A 19,168-nucleotide genomic window follows, 5' to 3' on the forward strand; every position below is an offset into this window, starting at 1 on the left:
CAATGGTGTGATGAGACCTTAGAATGTTCAATGTAAGTTTTAATGGAGAAGAAAAAGTCAATTTTAATTTCATAGGGGTTATGATATCATAGGGGTTCTAATACTCTTTCTTTGAAGTTTTGATTTGAAATCAGTAGTTTTTTGTGATCTATGCAGTAACAAAGAACTTTTGAAGTAGAAGTCAATAAATTTGCCTAATTTCTAATTCCTGATCATTTTCAGATCATCCTTTGAAGACTGATGTATATTTACTTAAGTGCTTTAATTTTGTTAACAGTTTGGGTAAGGATGGCTCAACTCCAGCAAGGAGGCCCAGATGAAAAAGAAAAGACAACTGCATTGAAAGGTATGAATCTTTTTGCCTTCTTTTTTTATATATATGAGACATTTAAGAATCAATTATTAAAATTAAGTAATGGAAAATAGCATATAGATGTGAGTTGTGATACTGGAAATGACTTTAGTAATTTTTGTCTGATACTGTCCCATTATCAGTAATTTTGTAAGACAGACAAAATATATAAAATATACAAAAAATGCTTTTGGTATTTTTTATATTGTTGCGGAGTAACACCTTTATATTCGTAAGAGGAGTGACAGAATAAGATAGCCACTAATTTTATAGCTTTCATAATTATCCTTAGACAAAGTTGACTGGTGCAGTAGTATTCTTAGTTTCTGTGAAGTCGCATTTCAATTTTGTGCCACTTATGTTTCATATTTGTGTAACCAAAGGACGGCTCTCAAAAATCTCTTTGCAGAATGTTAGTGGGAAAAATATTTTTAGGACATTGATTTCCATACTGGTTTTCTAAAATTTTCTAGTGTTTTTTTTTTTTTTTTTTACATTAAAGAAAATATGGGACCTAAGTGACTCGGTGGAGTCATTTTCTTCAGTTAAAAAAAAAGATACAGGAATAGTTTTCAACTTTGGAAGTATATTGAGCTGACTAGACCTACAAATACACTAATAAACCATTGAATTTAAAATGCTTGCATCAGACAATTACTCTCTAAAATGACTTTCAGAGGAGAAGCAAAAAAATATTCTAGCTATAATGTAAAAAAATGAATTTCTACAAATGTATTAGTAGAAATATATCTTTTGTGATATAGTGATGATAGATACTTTTTCTCCACTTAAATTTGTGCCTTTGTGAAAGGCTTGATAAAAATCCATGTGGTGCTTTTTTCAAGCATCACATTACTAATTTTGTCAATTTTCAGGAAATTATACTTCATGTATGCAAAAATAAATCTCCATTTAAGCTTGGCATTCCTGAAGGATTAGTGCTCAGGAAATATTGTAAATAATAAATTTTTTATGTGAGGATGTGATTATCTTCAGTTTGGTGAATTCTTATTAAGAAAGTCTTTTGCAAAGCACTCGATTTTGAGCTTTGATCCAGCCTGGATTTGAGTTTCAGAGTCAAAGGTCTCTAGGTTAGAATGATGGACAAGATCTTACAAGAATCTCGAAGTTAGAAGCACATTTTTAGCTACTTTTAACTTGAAAAAAATTACCTGGTTAGGTAGTTGAAACAGGCTGGTTGGTTTCTTTTGGAGTGACTGTGCAGTTGTAGCTTTACATACCGAGGGCCAGCTTACTATGCATCTCATACGGTGTTGTCCTTGCTTCTCAGAAGATGGATATTTTATTCTATAGCATCTGACATCTTGTGTAAATGCACTTCCAAACAGGTCACAGCAAGAAGACATGAAAACTATGGTGAAATTAAATTCTAGAGGAGAAATGGCTGGAGTCTTTTTCCAAGGAGACGGAGCCGTGTCCAAGACTGTTAGGCTATCCTGATGTGACAGTGGAGAGAAGGAAAGCATAAGCATTTTACATCCTGTTGGCAAAAACATCTTTGAGAGAGTTCTTTCATCCCGGTTGTTCTATTATTTTGCTGAGGACCAAAGCAATTTTCCCCCAAAACTTTCAAGGGGTAATACACAGGCACCAGTATAACTGAATGTCAGAGGGCTTTGCTGTTAAATAGATCTGATGTAAAAGGGAGCACTACTGAGAAAGCACGTTCAGAAATTCCCCAATTGCATCCAGTGGTTATATCTTTGGATATTTAGATATGGCAGAAAGGCTCAGATACCATAATATGGGTTAGGGAGCCATTCAGTGCGAGTGACCATACAAGGCAGTCTTTGGTCACCCACTCAGCATTGCTGAGTGGAAAGGCTTAGGAAAGAAGGAGCTGGAGACCGTGAATCATATGAGCATCAGAGCGAATGCCAGAGGAACCTGAGGCATAGTAGAACAGCAAGCCAAGGAGGTGTCAAGAGTGTGGAAGCTGATTATGTTCTAAACATGGTGGAAATTTCAGAGGGTTAGTGTATCAGTGTCCAGCTTAGGCAAGTTGGGTAATTCGTAAGCATGTCACTGACAGTAAGACTAAGCGAAGTCAAGCCAAAACATAATAATAAGAAACTTATTTAAATAGTTATCTTTAAAGATAAAAGGAAGAGTAGTTAATGCCAAATAATGCTAGTTTAGAGAAAATAAGCCTTTTAAAGCTGTTTTTTTTCCACTGAGTCACCAATATGGGTGGCAGAGGTGGTAAAGCAATATACTTAGAATTCCTAAGGCAGTTTTGTAATACATATCCTGATTTATAAACAACAGAAGTACAAGACCAATGTAGCACTTCTTTATGTAATTATGTATATATAATAATTATATAATATATATATATATAAAATATATATATATATAAATCTTATATAATGTCTTGTGGTGTTCTAAATAATCTTCAAGGAAGTACTAAAATGTATTTCAGTAGAGTCCTGCTAAAACATTTTGTGATTAATTTTTATTAATAATATAATTTTAATAATTAGAAAATGCAATGAAGTGATGGCATCAGATTGTGTTGGTGTAAAGCAAAGAAAAGAGAATGAAATCACATGCTGTGGTCTGTGTACAGCATGACCATGTAGTAGTGAGACCTAAGCAAAACATACTTACATGCTTTCCTCTGATTGAATGTACATCCTTAAATCTAAGAATAAATAATGCAGGATGCACTTATGTTAGTGTATTTACCCTAGTGCTGCCTGCATTCATTAATGTATCCTGTCTCTGAAAACAGGAAGTCCTAACAAGATCTGGGTATCATTTACAATAAAATGAATGGCAATTTTCAGTAACTTCAGAATTATTAAGGAGGAGGAGCAGCTCAGTCTCTTTGGGCATTGAGGGAGAAGGGTTAAGGAGTGTTGTGATCTCAGCTGGTACGTGCCTGGGAGATAACATGCATTTGATAACCTGAGCTAATTAGACAGACAAGCAAGAATGTATCGGTGATTTGATACTGAAGCTACATAGAATAGCCGTAAGTTCGTATTAACGCTGTGCTGCATGCTAGAACCAAGATGCATGTTTATAAGACTGAGGATAACCAAACCATTGAACCAAATTACTATGGTTTGATGGCTTCTCTGTCCCCGGACCCATTAGAGCTGGATAAATAAGATATACTGAAGTTCAGATGCAGTTATTAAATCTGGTACAAGATTTTGCATAAGGCAGTCCAGTGTTTACTTTTACAAAGATTTTCCTTCAGTCCTTAAGATGTAGAAAACTGAATAGAGGCATTTTGTCAATGAAAGCAGTGAGATACAGCAGACATACCATGGAATGTGTCATTTTTCTTTTCTTCCCTTTTTTAGATCTGTTGTCTAGAATAGACTTGGATGAACTGATGAAAAAAGATGAGCCACCACTTGAATTCCCTGATACTCTGGAAGGATTTGAGTATGGTTTTAATGAAAGTGAGTTGTATACGCTTTGTAAAGACTGTACTTAGAGTAATGTTAAGAGGTTATCAGAACTTTGAGTATACCTTATAAATCCTTATTAGAATTTCACATTTTTCTGCTAAGAATAAAATTATAAGCCTGAGTGTAATAGACTTAAAAATCTAAGTAGTAATTTTTTGGTTCAGTAAAATAGTCAAAAAAAAATCCTCTTTATACAGTAATGTAGGTTTGTACTGTATGTACTTCTAAAGCATCTTCAACTTCTTGTTTTCCTTTACAGAAGTTGAAAGTTATTTTTCTTTTGTCATATTAAAAAGACTAAAGAGTACTCAGTTATTTAAGTAATACTTTATTTTGTAACTCATTTTTACATATACGAAAGGAATTATTATTCAGATAATAGTTTATTGCAGCTATTTCATTAACACCCATAGGAAAACACCTATATTTATATTGATGAAACCATGAGCAATGTGCTATGCTTTTAGTCTTCTGCTATTAGATCATGATTTTGCCTGTACAGCTGAGTTTTTGCAGTGACTACAATTCATGCTGGCTAGCTTAATCTAGTTTATGATATTTATAATTTCTAGTGCATACACGTTAAAATACAACAGAGAAAAAAGCTTCTAAGCTAAAGTAATATCAGGCTTCAGGAAATGGCTCTTTCAAGATTGTTTGAAACCTGTAGGACAAATGGGGACATTTACAGTTGTACTACTTTGCAGTGTCTTTCTGTGAACAGAGGAACTTTAGTTTCTAAATCTGCCTGTCTTACATCTTGCACTTTTAAAGAAAAAAAGAGCTTTCCTTTAAATGATAGTCATTTATGCAACACTTAGCTTTTTAATACCCTGATGGCTTTCACAGGAAGGTACTTAGAGACTGAAAGTGTCATGAAAGTGATGCTCTTTCTTTGATGGGAGGGGTTCAGCTCTGTCACTTTTCAGCTCCTTATTTTTAGATCTGCACAGTGTCTACTGTCTTCCTTACTGACTTCAGAGTTAATGGTTCTTATGTGGTTGATAAAAAGGGCTGAAATTTGAATTTAGGGGAATGATGTTTTAGAATGATGTTAGTGAATATTCCATCACTAACCCCACAGACTGAGTGATTTCCGTAGAAGGGAGCAAAGCCTTCTACTGGTCACTAGGCTGCCAGAGTCTGCATTTTGCTTTTGTATGTTTAATTCAAATGTTCTGTCCTGCATTCTTTTGTCATAATCATAGGGGTTTCTTTTATTAAAAAGGAATGAAGATTTGCATCTGATTTAAAGAATTTAAGAAGACAAGGGTACCAGGAAGCCAAGAAAACCTTGAAAATAAAGCTGTTATTTGCTCCAATATCCTTATTGAGAGAACAACTTCCTCTACCAAGGATTGGCATACTTGAAGAGTAACTAGCTGAGAAGGGGAAGCCAAGTATAGAGTAAGATGAAACTATAGGAACAAGGATATTGGGACCTGAGATAGGGATATGAAGTTGGGCAAAAATATTCCTCTAGAGGCTAATAGCTGGAAAAGGCACTGGCCAGGAGGTCTGGGTAAAAATCTCAACTAAGCAGAAGAGATTTAATTTAAAACATCGAGAATTTTCAAAGTATAAATGAACTGAAAGGTGTGAACTGAGTTGGCAATTTGTTGTTTTGCTGAGAAACCTGTATTTTGTAATGCAGACATTGCAGTTTTCTAGGACATGCTGTAGGATCTCTTCTAAATATTTCTCTAATTAATTTCAACTTTAAAATGCTCTGAGATCATAACTTCTGTTTTGTTTTATAAACCGAAACATTACTGTTACTCCTAAGATACCCATTTCCTGTGGTTTGCTTCCTTGGTATTTTATTCTTTCTATTTTAAACTAGTCCATATCTTCATATGTGGTTGAATTTGCTACTAAACTAGTGCAGTAAATGAAGAAAATTGCACAAGATTTCATGGGAATGGGAATAAGAATAAAATGGCATCTTGCTTCTACTTCAGCATAAGCATTCTGCTTATAATTCTGCTGTTATAATCTCCCTGAATACTAGTTTTAAGAGCTTTGATTTAAGAGATTTGATTGCTTTGTGCTAAGAGCTGAAATATTTACTTTAGATGTGGACATATTTTTTTCAAATTAACCTGAAAGTTTTTTTTTGTGAATAGGCTAATTTTGAAGAAAACTAAAATTCCTCTCCCTCTAGCCCCTGGCCCAGTTTCTACTCATAATTCTCTTCAGTGTAGCTGTCTTCAGAATATAGGGTAAGGGGTAGCTAGAATATGATGACCTCACAACTTCCTTGCAAAACAGGTGAACATTTGATACTTGAATGTAATTTCAGTATCATTGCTTACTTTGTGTTTAATCTTGCAATTCATATATATACTTGAGGAGGGTTGCATTTTGTTATTGTGATACAATTGTTTCCACTTTTAAACTGATACTATAATCAAAATAGGTGAGGGAATGATAATAGCCTATTTTTTACCTGTAGACTTTTTCTTTCTGAAATTAGAAATTTTCAGCAGTGAGGTGCATCCTACTTTTAATGAAGAAATGTCTTAAAATGTAACCTTATTGTTTCTTTTACAGAAGGGCAGCTAAGACATATAAAAACTGGGGAGCCCTTTGTTTTTAATTTTCGTGAAGATTTGCATAGATGGAATCAAAAGCGTTACGAAGCTCTTGGAGAGGTATGTGAATTGTTGTGTATGCATCCGTATTTATAGTATTCTGGGTTTTTTTTTTGTGTGCTCCTCAATGAAAACAACTATGTATTTGGAGAAAGATTTAGTGAGGTTACAGTCATTTAACAAAAGTTATTTGTTGCATGATGCTCTAACAGTGTCTTACATTATTTACTGTATAGTCTAGACTGAAATTTAGACTATGCTTTGACCTTCTTCTGTGTTTAAAATAGTAGAAAACGTAGCTATGTAGACTACACAAATTGGAAAAATTCTGCTGTGTAGTATTTTCCATAATTTTCTTGTCCTCGGGGCTAAGCAGTGGATAGAGAAGCCCTGTGGAATTTTACTTTTTAGCTAAAGATACTGGCTGGTCTCACTGATTTCTCCTCAAGTCTCCAGTGAATAACAGAAGCAATTAGACTGATAATCAGATATTTGATGATTGCTTAGATATTTGAATGCTACTGATACTTCCTTTGACTTTGTGTAGAGATAGAATGTAGAGACTACTGGCTGTGTGGTTTCTTTCCCGTATGGAAATAAGTCAAATTTCAATACCATGCTTTTTTGTAACGTTTTAGTAGTCAGAGCATTGACAGAATGAGAGGAAAATCATGTCAGTGAATGCAAGGTGTGTGTGTGCTTAGATGCCATTGCACTGTCATAACTTCCCTCACCCAACAGAAGGAGCAGTTTGAGCACAGTGACCGCTGCAGGTTCCAGTGCTGCCAAAGTCACTGTGGCCGTTGGAGGCCCACAGAAGGGGACACATTGGCCAGTACACAAACTGGAGCCTTTTCCTTAGGGCTGTTGTCCGGTGGTTTTTCTTTGGAAACATTGTGGCACATCTTTGGAGAAACTCTTGCAAAATGCCTTTGCCTCTTGGCTTGTCTTTTTTCATTAGTGTTGTTGTTTTAGTAAGGATTAAACACATTCTTTGAATTACTTCACTCCCTTTCCGTTAAGGTTACTTTGGACTAGTCCAGAGATACTTTTGATTGTTCATGTACTAGACACTTAATCTTTGAAATTTTCTTTTCTACTAAAGAGGAAAAGAAGTTAAATGTTCAAAAATAAAAGTCAATCATAAGCTGTCTCAAAGTATAGAACATCTTGAATTTCTTGGTTTCTTGGATGGGTAGATAAGAATATACTTAGATTATTACTAAATGGCTGTGTGTGTCTTCTGATGGTGCCAAGGGTGTATTTATCGAAGCTGAAGAAATATATAATTACATAGCTTTTTTTAGTTATAAGAGCATGGTCTCTGGGATATTATATTGAGAATGTAGGGTCAAGAGAAGAGTGCACGTCAGAGGTCTATATCCAATTGCCTAAATAACACAAATAGCCCTCCATTTTCTCTTCAGCCCTAGTAGAGGGGTGAAGCCTAATCTGAGAATTTTCCCAATCATGAGTTGGGGTATCAGGATTAATTAAGTGCAAGTAGGAGGGGTAAAAATTTCCTTCTGTGGTAAGGAATAGACTGGAAGAGGAAACATAATCCAAGGTTCACATGTGTACACTAAAAAGTTTTGCAGTATTAAGTGTGTAGTATTGAAGTGCCATATGCATACATTCTTGCGTATACAGATCCTCACTTAAGTCCACATACTCTGTTGTATTGGAGAGAATTTACCTTCTTTAAGAAAGGTTCACCAAATAATCCACATTCTTATGAAACCCATAGTGGATGTCAGTCGTGCAAGGTTTTACCTTTTGTATTCAGCTCATGTGTAAAGCCACTGGATCTACCAGGGATAACGTGATTCGGGATAACTCTGATTCCCACTTTCTTGCAATGGCTCCTTAATAGGCTTTGAGGTGAAAGCAGCCTTTCTGTTTGTGCATCTGTCATGAAAAGCTCATACTGACACTCTAGGGCCTCTAAGGGGCCTTACTTGGTATTATTCATTTCTGCCAGCAGAACACAGATTGGCACCTATTCCATGCTCTTTGTGTGCAGACTTTTGCATGTGTTTTGAAAGTCTCATTTTCCAAATATAATTGTGTGCTCTTCAAGTCACTTAAAATTCATGTGTCTCCATGTGGGCTGATCTACTGCCACACCTTCAGGTAGGTGTTTGACAACATCATCAAATTCTTCACTCTGTGCGTCTGAGCTGTGACTGCCACATTTTCAGCCCATATAATATAAAAGACTTTTTGAGATTTCACTTTAGTCAGAGGGTGGGGTATGTTCACAGGGTGGGTGCCTGACATCTGTGATCTGTCATGTGCATTTTGCCTTACTTACAGTCACTCTTCTGGCTGTGGTTTGAGTGATCTTTGCAAATACACACTGTTTATATTGGTAGATAAAAGACAAGGAAGGGCTGAGGTCAGGATTCTGACAGAGGGTGAATTGTTCCAAGCTGTTTATTGGTTTTGTGTTTCCAGCCAAAAAAGAAACTCACCTGTGTTTTCATCTACTGCCTTTGCTAGGCAGTACTTTGATATTGCACAGTCCTCTCAGCAGGCTATGTGTATATTCCACAGTCTCATGTGTGAGCTTAGGGGACACTGCTGGACAAGGCCCTTGGTTTGGGCAGTGTTCTGTCAGTTATCTACTGACGAGACAAGACTTCTTCTGTGCAATAACTTGGTGGGTCATTTATATAGGTGTTGAATGGTATTCAAGAAATAGATTATCCTCTCCTTAAACATTTTGTAGTCTGGGGTGGGAACTATTTAACAAACTGATAGCTTGAGAAGTAATAGCTCATATAATTCATAAAATGACATAATAACATGTTGCTTTATATCTTCAGCTTTGAATCATCATTGTCTGGCTTAGGAGAGCTCTAGCATGCATTTGTGGACTTTTTATGTAGCTTAGCATATGCTGAAACCATGAAGTAGCTATACTGGTAGAATTGATCCAGAGGTTTTCTATATTCAGTGTTACAATTCTTTATAAAGTTAGTTCAGTTTTTACATACTGACTCTCTAATTTTAGAGATTTACCCATCCTGCCTGAGGCATTATTTTTATCGAGCATATATGTTGCAGGCTGCTTTCATTGGATTTTACTAATGTTAAGGAATGCCCTTTCTGGCCTGTTGTTCTCTCTGGGAACAGTAATAAGTTTGCATTTGGTAAGCCATGGTTTTTTGCAGTTAAGTGATGTGAATATGTGAACTTCTGTCTGTGAGGCTATCTGTGTAGTTCTGCCATAACTTTGTCTGGAAACCTCAACAATTCGCCCATGTCTCCACTTACATCTCTTTATTCTTCATTCGTTGAGCTGTTATTTCAGGTGCATAATTGATTTTGCAGCTTCATAAAATGTATTCCTAACAGACAATTTAGTGAACTGTCCATAATTTTCTGATTCTGGTTCAGTTATTGCTGTTGTGGCGCTGAATCCTGTAGAGGGTCCTCTCCTTTTCTTTTTTCTTTTTTTGGATTAAAATGGCAACAGAAACTGTCAGGATGCAGTCTCTCAGCTGTTTCTAACTGTTTGGTAATCCATACTGCAGGTTTGAAGCAGGACTGAGGACAGCTTGGTGAGGACAGTTCAATTGCTGCAGACACGTGGCTCTGCTTTGAGACTGAATTCTGGTTTGCAGAGGTGGGGGGAAGCCAGAATCAGGGAGATTTGGGTTCTGGCTTTTGTGAAAGGTCTCCTTGCACTCCAACTAGATGTCTGTATTCACTGTGCTACACTTTGAATGGGTATCATGGCTACTGAAATTGCCAAGTCATCTTCAGTTCCTGGTCATTCATGACTTCAGAATTAGCTGTTATAACAGAAGAGATGCTACTAAAATGTTTAGGGATTTTGCCTGTATCTTGCCAGCCATATCAGTTGTGTTGATGAAACCATTTCATTTGAGAGAGATGTTGCTATTCTGCTTCCAAAGCCTTTCAGGAACCAGGATATCGCTAGCATCAAAAGTCAGCTGGTGTTTATTCTCTGCGTATTTCAGTTCTAGCCCTTGGGTAGTTATAATTTGGGCGTTGCTTGGAGGCCATTTAACACGTGCTTAATTAGTGCTATCACTAATTAATAGTCTTTTACCTGTACTGCCAACTTCCTTGACTACCCCTGTCTTTCAGACAGTGAAAAGTGAAATACATGGATTGTGATGTGGACCATGGCACAAATGTTTCTGCTGCGGTCCTGTCCAAGGACTATAATGTGCCATCTCCTGGGACTGCTGCCTTGCTGAACTGCGGAAGTGCAGAAGCAGAACTGCGGTTGCTCTTTAATTACAATTACCACACTGTAGTACAAGCAAATACCTCCTATTTAAGTAGAACAGATATGGAAAACAAAGCAGTAGAACAGTCAAGTCAAAAATATCTTCCGTGTTTCATGTTTGATAAGGTACAGTTAATTTTATATTATCAGAGAAATGTTGATCCACCAAATAAAATGCTTTAAAAGTATGTTCATAATTTTAGATCCACCACATCATAAATCAGATTAGCCATCGAGGTTAATATTTGTACGTGAAAAAATAAGCATGTGGAATTATGACAATGACAATCCATAATTAAAATTGCTAAGGAGTATTTTTTTTTCCTCCTCCAGATTCCCTTTAAGTTCAAGAACAGCTTGGTCTCAACACAATCTAAAAAATAAGCTTTCACCTGCTACTAATTTCCTCCTTGGTTGCAAAGAGCATTATTTGTTTGGATGACTGATAGAAAGAAGCTATTTACATAGCCCAAATGAAAGCATAGAGCAGCAGAAGAGGACATGTAAGTTAATGAAGAAGGAAGCATTAAGTAGTCTGCATTTGAAAGGGTAGCTTCTTACATGAATAACCCAAAATCTGATGATAGGCTGCACGTGCACCTGATAGTACTTAAGGTCCAATCTTGCAGCCGAGGCTCATGTGAATAAACTCAATGGGTCTGATCTCGTGAATAAGGGCTGCAGGATCAAGTTCCAAGTAAAATTTGCAGATGATTAGTAGAAATCCTTACACTAGTTTCGGTTTCTTTGCACAGACAGTTTAGCACTAAATGTTCCCCATTTTCTCTGACTAGTGAGACCTTAATATAATAAATTATGTACTGCACACTGTGAATTAAGCAAAATTATGTTGTGTATCTTGACTTAATGCTATGTATTTGCTGTTTATTCATTGGTAGGGGGAAAGAAAAATCTTACTGAGGGAATGAAATAAATTGGTAGTGATATAATATGTGGGGTGATTTATGCTTGTTTCCTTTCATAGGATGCCTAATACACCCCCCCGTTCCCTAGGACCATTGAAGAAATTATTAAATTCAGAGAAATTAGATTCCAGATACTTAACAAGTGTCTGAGCATGTGGGACCTGATTTTTTTTTTTTCTTTTTTTTTGTTTTCGGTGCCTTGTATCGCTGTTAAGGCAGACTTTCAGGGGGAAAGTAAAAATCCTCGCTGAGAACCTAGTACAGGCCCTTCCAAACTTTAGGCAGGGTGAAAGTGTTTTCTTGAAATGAAGTATTTTTCCTTATCTTTATTTCTGAACATGGCTGATTCGCATTCTGTGTGGTGTCCTTTGGTAGCCATGTCGTAGTGCTACTTTTTGCCTGCTGTACCTCATCTACTAGCAGAAGTTTTGGATTTTTTTTTTTTTTTGCTTTAATAAAATTTTACATTAGAATAAATGTTGACAAAGATGATTATTAAATTGTACAGTTTGGGCAAAAATAGGCAGTTGAACAGAAGAGAGACTGCAAGTTCCTTAAAGTAAATTTACTATGTGATCTCGTATCTTACTAGACACAGAAGAATCCACATGGAATAGAAGCTTTTGAAATGCAGCAGAGGAAGAGCTTAAAGGAGAAGTTTCAATTTCTGGACACCAAGATAAATTATAAATGCATGTCGTTAGGAAATCATACCTTTTTGGTTACATATCATACCCTATTTGTAACAGGAATTTTTATACTTACTTGGTTATTTTTGATTCGTAACAGTTGAGTGTGAAACAGAAACATGATACAGAAAACTTGGTTTGGACTGAAAGTACCTGAAAGTGGGGCAGGATATTGAAAATGTTGGGCAAACTTCTCTTTAATGGTTGTTGCTTAGCCATATATGTAATTAAATCTTTTATTAAGGTTTAAATACTTTTAATTCACTCTTATTTTCAAACAATTGCCTTTGGTAATGAAGCAAATGTTGGTACAGGCAGAGCACAGAAAATCTAAATGATATTTTTTAGTGTCTTTATAATCTCAATTTTCAGTTTGTGACAGGCCATTTATCTTGACCATTGCTTTGTGGTGGGCAGACAGTTTATCAAGGATTGAAGACTACTTAATAGTAAGGAAAAGAGATTTAAATATGAATCTTTGTTGCATGCAATATATTCATTTGCATATGCTAAATCTGCTTTCAAAATCTGCTGTTTGTGAAGACTTTTTACTGGAATGATTATGTCAGATGTGCTTCAGTGAACTCTTCTCGTTTGTAGGCAGCAATTGGCAGTAGGTTGGTTCATCACAGTAACATGACAGTACTCAAAAGGTTCAGAGATAGTTTTATAATTATTGTTAGCATGATTCTTGAAAGAAATGATGAGCATCTCATAAACCCAGATGGGAATTTGTTACATTGTTGATAAATGTGTTGATAAATGTGTTTTACATTTTTAAATTGATAAACAGTGAAAAGCAGAGAAGATACAATAAGGCAGATGGTTGTTTATAAAGCACTTGCAAGTTGCTGCAATTTGAAGAATGGTACTAATTGTTAAAAAGAAGACAAATTTGCAGTGGGGGGAGTGTTTCAATGAGTTAATCATGAGCTTTTTAAAAATAAAACCTTCAGCAGCTTTAGTTCAATTAGAACCATTCTTGCCATCCTTGGTTTATGTGCAAAAGTTTAGACTGTGAGTTCTTAATAAACTTTTGTACCAACCGTTCTCCTGTGGCTGAAACTAAATATATTAGCAACCCACCTTCTATCTAAATCTTTCTATGTCCTTTTTTTTTTCTTTTGTGAGAAAAAGAAATAAGATGTATTGCACCATGAAATAATATTGAATTATCATTAGTCTTATTAATCATTTCTGTTTCAAAACAATATCACATCCCAGCCCATCAATGATATTAAAAGTTTTGTGGAAAGTAAAGAATTTTTATAGTATTTCATCAGAAGTGTTTTGGAAACCAAAGATATGCAAATATCTGTCTTCATCAAGTAACTCTCTTAAAATTTGTTTATTTTACCTCAGTTGCAAAACTCCAGAAGATTTACAGTTTTCTTTGACAGGATTTTCAACTTCATGATGAAGAATTTAACTCTTTCTGTGTCTTCAGCAGAAGACTTCCATATCTTTGGCTTTTCTAGGAATATTTTGATTAAAATGCAGCAGAAGAGGGATATTTTTTAATAAAACTGTATCAGCTGTGTCAGTGCTTAATAGGGATAATTTGGGAGGGGAAAAAAATCAATTATAAATCTATAGAGCGTTGTATTTCTGTATATGCAAACAACCTAAAATTACTTTAAGATGCTCCAGCTGCTCAATTCATATTAACTCAATCACAACTGAATGTCGGTATCAGTTCTCTTCCGTTGATCTCAGCAGCAAAGATGCCAGCTCGGTGTGCCTGGGGCTGTTAGCTGCAGCTTTGGCTGCGGAGGAAGATAGTTCACTAGGTGGGTTACTTAGAGGTACTTTAGTATCTAGTTATCTATCTTACCTCTTCCACTTTCATGTCTCCAACTCTTGGAAAGCCTTCTTCTCCTCTACAAGTTGTCACTTCCTTCTACTCAAGGGATCCAGATTTGTCACTTGTGCTTCTGGGGAAGTTGCACCTTTTGACTTGTTCCAGTCTCTCTGCCAGATCTTCCAGTCCCTCTTTTACAAAGCCCAGCATGGTGGTGGTTGTTGTTGGAAGGCCGGTGTTCTCAGACACATGATGAATTTATTCAAATAAGAGATAAATGGGAAATTTCTTCGTCTTTGTCGTTTCTTCCCGCTTTGCTCTTCCCACTTTGCTCTCCCCACTTTCCTCTTTCACTAACAATAATTTCCTTTATTTTCTTTGTTGCTGCCATGATATATCTGGCCTAGCTCAGTAACTACAAGTCTTTTTGTGATGTACTTTATTGGAGCAGCAGTTCTATATTGAATAAAAGGTAAAGTAGTAAGAGATTGACTGATGAACTTGGACAGAAGCTCAATTTTTAATGTTTTTCCTACATATCATATTCCCTTACTTTCTCTTCTCCCTACTGTGCTAGCTACCTACTACTGTTGGATGATATCCTGAGTGTGCTGGAGAGGGTTGTTTGTTTGTTTTGCTCTCTCCCCTACTGCTTTAAAGCATCATACATCTTTAGTAGATTCATGGATCCATTGAGGGAACGAATGCACAATTTTATTTTATTTATTTATTTATTTATTTTCTCCCTGGAACAGGGAGAAAATGCTTTTCAAAGTGGTGGAAGTGTTCCCTGGAAATTAGTACCCAACATACCCAGCTCTCAAGATGTTCAGAATGCAGTTTCTTTATCATGTGTTTGCATACATATGTCAGTATTCTGTGAGAGCAGCTACTTTCAAACTTGCCACGTGTAAAAGAACAGAATGGCCAGGATATCATTTAAGTAAGTGGCAAAGATGTAGTACAAGGCAAGAAGCCTTTTCTGGTAGTTCAGTGGTTTGATGTTTCATTCAGTGGTAAATTGGGAACTTCAACAGTCGGTGTAATAGAAGTACACTTTGGAGGCTTTTGCCAGGCAGTGACAAATGGTTGCCAAGTATTACATAAATCACTGAAATATAAGTGTTATAAATGTACCGTCTACCTGAATCAAATCCCAAAGGAGAGATGTGGGCCACTGCTGTAGGTACAAAATGTGTGGGCCGGAGTGATCATTATGATCCATATACACTTGTTCTTGTGAAACTCATGCTCGTCATGTGTGCTATAATAGTAATTGCTGAGGACCATAGTTTTACCTATCAGATAACCATGTGGGCACAGCACTCACTATCTCAGCAAAATTCTCCAAGAACTTACCTTATGGTTGAACCTGTTAATGAGAGAAAGGGATAATGTCTTTTTCCATATACTTCTCAATGAGTCTTGTGAGAGAGATCTTTGTGAGGAGTGAAGAAATCAACTTGGTGTGTCTTTAGAGAGAAGATAACTGCTCTACCCAGTCAGTCAAAAATTGTACATGCTGGACTTGATGACAGTTGGATTGTGTGGTGGTTTTTCTGCCTCTTTGTTTTACTGAAAAACAGTAATAACAAATTCTAGTAGGTAATACTCAGAAATGAGCTATGGCAATGCACAGGAAACCGTGTCACTAATCAGGAAGTGATTTAGTTTTGGAAGTAGTACTGCTATCTTAGGTAAGTTGATTGGTGGTATTGGTTGTTATCATAGAATCACAGAATGATTTAGGTTGCACCTCTGGTGATTCTGTGGTCAACTCCATTGCTCAAAGCAGGGCTAGCTTGAAACTTAGATCAGCCTGATCAATAAAATTATACAAACTGCTTTGCAGAAGGAGCATTCTAATGCTGGGTGGCTACTACAGACATCTGTCGTCATGTACTGGTGGTGGAGCTTTCTGGTATAAAAGAGATCACAGAGAAAATTTGGTGCTGTGGGGTTTGAGAAAACTGAATATGTTAGATTTCATAAGGCTCAGATGTAATAATTCAGTGACTTTTTTAAAAATATAATATCACAACCGATGACAGCTTTGTAAGGAGTACTGCAAAACTTATGCAACTGTTCCACTTACGCTTTAGGAAGTTCATGATTATAAGACATGCGGATATGACATACATCCAAAGGAGAAAGTATAACTACTTTCTGCTAGGTGCTGTACTGCAGCCACTGTATGGATCCTACAATGTCCCCTCAGGACCCTTTGCTGTTTGAGTTTTGAGCATGTGTTGCCTTCCAACGGCCACTTTCTCAAAACACATAACGTGATGCACTTTAAAGTGTGGTGAGGCAGTGTCTGTATGTGCTCCCTACTCTGTTCGGTTGTGTTCAGCAACAAATGCTCATTAGAAGGGTGTGCGCTTTCAGATTAGTTTGTAATAGAATAGGATGGGAAGCAGATAATATGGCAACATGAGCTTGGGTCCATAGTTGCCATCCAGGAATAGAGCTCTAGCCTGCCCTGCATTTGAATCTACAGGTCACAGCTTTTCTCACTTTGTTGTTTTGAGAATACTGGAAAACACTGGAAGCCAAGTAGGGATTAATCAGGGTGTGAGAGCTCTAGTCAGTGCTTCTGATGTCATCATTATTCAGTGCTGTCAGTCACAGGGATGTCTAATAAACAAAAGTATTTCCAAGTGTATGTAGTTCTAAGTCAATAGAATTCAAATAATTTGGAGAACAGATGCATTGAAATCAGCTTGTGGAAATGATCAACGTGCATATTGAGCTGCAAGTGTGTGGCTGCACAAATTTGATCAGTTCTACAGTAGTAAGCTAAAACTCCAAAGTAATAAAATATATTATTAATATTTCTCTGCAAAAAAAGTTTTCTTTATACAAATACACTATATTTGGAAGAATTCCACAGAAAAACTGTAAGATGATGTTTATTGGTCTTTATCTAAGAAAAAATTGTTTTCAGTTCTAAGTCTATCCAAGAGTTTAAAAATATCTCTGTCTATTCCACTGTCTATTCCAAACAGAGATGTTTGGGTGAGTTATTCACTATAATCTTCTTGTGTTTATAAGTTTCTTTTAGGCTTAACTTTCCACCTCCACAGGAATCCAGTTGAGGATATTGTTAGATACATTAGAAAGCAGAATTCACTTGGCTGCAATATTAAACAACCTACTATTAATTCTTGACATAAAAATAGCCCATAACCCCAGAGATAATATGGTGTAATGTGAACAGAAAAGAAATAAATTATAAGGTGAGTGCAAGTTGGAAGTTGAAGGTTGACGCACATTTTTAATTTTTTTTTTTTTCTGACATACAGTATTCAATAACCATATAGGTCCTAACCTATCCTGTGATAATGTATTTTTGAGCTGATGTCCTGCATTCAGGAATGCAAGTGTCCTTGATTCTTCACTTTAATACACATTTCTAGGAATACTTAATTCATAATTCTAGGAATACTGTGTTGGGAAAACAGCAAGAAGAGCAGGACAAGCCACTGTGTATTTGTTTCCCCTCAGCCCAGCCAAAACCAGAGTATTTGGCTGACTATCAGAAGAAGAAGCAGTAATTTTTTCCAGCAACAGCAGAGGCATTTTGCTGTTGAAAAAACGAAGCTTCCATTTCGTTAGCCCAAGAAAAGCTTGGCCTTTGCCATCATTTACAGCACATAAATGAGGTTCTCATTACACACCGTCAGTTGCTGCCTGCCTCTGTGGGCTCTCGCTCAGGAAGCACTACCGGCCCTGTCAGCAGCTCGCAGGGCGGCCACGGTGGCCGCGTGGCCTTGGCGGGCACCGCGTCCTCCGGAGCACAGGAGCGCCCCGCGAGAGCCGCTTCCTACGCAGGGGGCACGAGCCTGGGGCCCGCAGCAGAGCAGAGCAGGGGCCCTTCAGCCGCTGGCCTCCCCATTTGTTTTGGAAACGGGTAGGGGGGTGGTTGTGCACTGTATTGACTGACAGTGCTCACAGTCAGGATGTGGTCACAGGACCATCTATCATATACAGTAATGAAAAGGATTTTGGATTTCGTACGTGTAGGGCAGTTCATCTGTGTGCAAGTTCTCTGCTCAGTCCTCATAGCATGGAGATGTCAGACCAAATCCCCTTGTCCTAAAGCAAGTTGCTTTGAGGCAAAGATTCTTTCTGGTTCCTAGGCTTCCTTCCCTCTCACCTTTTCATTTTATCCTCTTTGCTCTATCCTCTATCCTATTTTTTTTGTCGTCACTATTTTAGATGACATTTATTAAATTTTAAATGGTTTTCATTTGTCTTTTTACTAAACACAAGTAAAACCCAACAGAACTTTCCAAGCAAGCAACTGTGGTAAATTATAATAAGTTACAAATAGGCTTCTTACAGTTTCTGGTATCCATTATCTTTATCTATGTAAATAAAATTGTCTACTTAACGCTTCTATGAAATATTATTGAAAAAATGAAGAACTGAGGCTAGGAAGAAGTTCCCGATCAGACAAGATTATTCCATCTTTGTTGAGAAGAAATTGTCATTACTACTTTGTTCTTGTTACTGATAACTACTTATTGCCTGGATGCTGTTAGAGGATATGAATCACTAGTGTAATCAAGCATAATCCTGTGGTCGCTATCTTGCTGAAACAAAAATGCAAAGGATCCTGTCAGGCAAACTCGCCCCGGGTAACAAACACTGGACCAGATTCTGGTCACGTTGCTTAGAAATGGGCATCAAAACAGGCTTATACACAGTATGTTCTGACTGAGTGTTCCATCACTTCAGAGACTTTTTAGAAGTAATGACTTAATTAGCTGGACATGCTCTGTGTGATATTGTTGTAATGGAAAAATGGCATAAGAGCATGCTAAACACCCCATTTCACAAGAACTCTTTTTTTTTTCTGACAATATTTCTATTCAGCAGAAGGTCAAACACTGTGTTTGACGTTTGTATACAATCATAAATTGTCATGATTCTTCTTAATTGTTGTCATGTCATATTAAAAGCATATGATGCACTCTAGTGTAATTGGGTTTTCTCTTGCTGGTAGTACTCAGGAACATGTATTTCTTGCCCAGACGAAGTATATAAGTAAATTTAATTGAAAAACAGTAAATTATTTATTGTGTACAGAA

At 36.7% G+C, this 19,168-nt stretch overlaps 1 protein-coding gene across 4 annotated transcripts in view; it reads left to right on the plus strand.

The window, feature by feature from the left end:
* The first annotated feature begins 235 nt into the window (after positions 1–235).
* The window catches only part of ARB2A (ARB2 cotranscriptional regulator A), a 226,433-nt gene continuing 207,500 nt past the window's right edge, over positions 236–19,168 (plus strand). For 3 of the 4 annotated variants that reach the window (XM_088536388.1, XM_088536389.1, XM_088536391.1), the window contains exons 1-3: positions 236–346; positions 3,688–3,789; positions 6,352–6,452. In XM_088536388.1, the coding sequence (XP_088392514.1) occupies positions 241–346; positions 3,688–3,789; positions 6,352–6,452 (309 nt within the window). In that variant the 5' untranslated portion in view covers positions 236–240. Of the gene's footprint in view, positions 347–3,685; positions 3,790–6,351; positions 6,453–19,168 lie in introns of those variants that run through there. The other variant, XM_088536392.1, reaches the window with a different exon arrangement.

Source organism: Tinamus guttatus, unplaced genomic scaffold (genome assembly GCF_059628265.1).
Source record: "Tinamus guttatus ecotype Peru unplaced genomic scaffold, ASM5962826v1 Tinamus_guttatus_pri_ptg000661l, whole genome shotgun sequence".
In the NCBI taxonomy this organism is placed as follows: Eukaryota; Metazoa; Chordata; class Aves; order Tinamiformes; family Tinamidae; genus Tinamus; species Tinamus guttatus.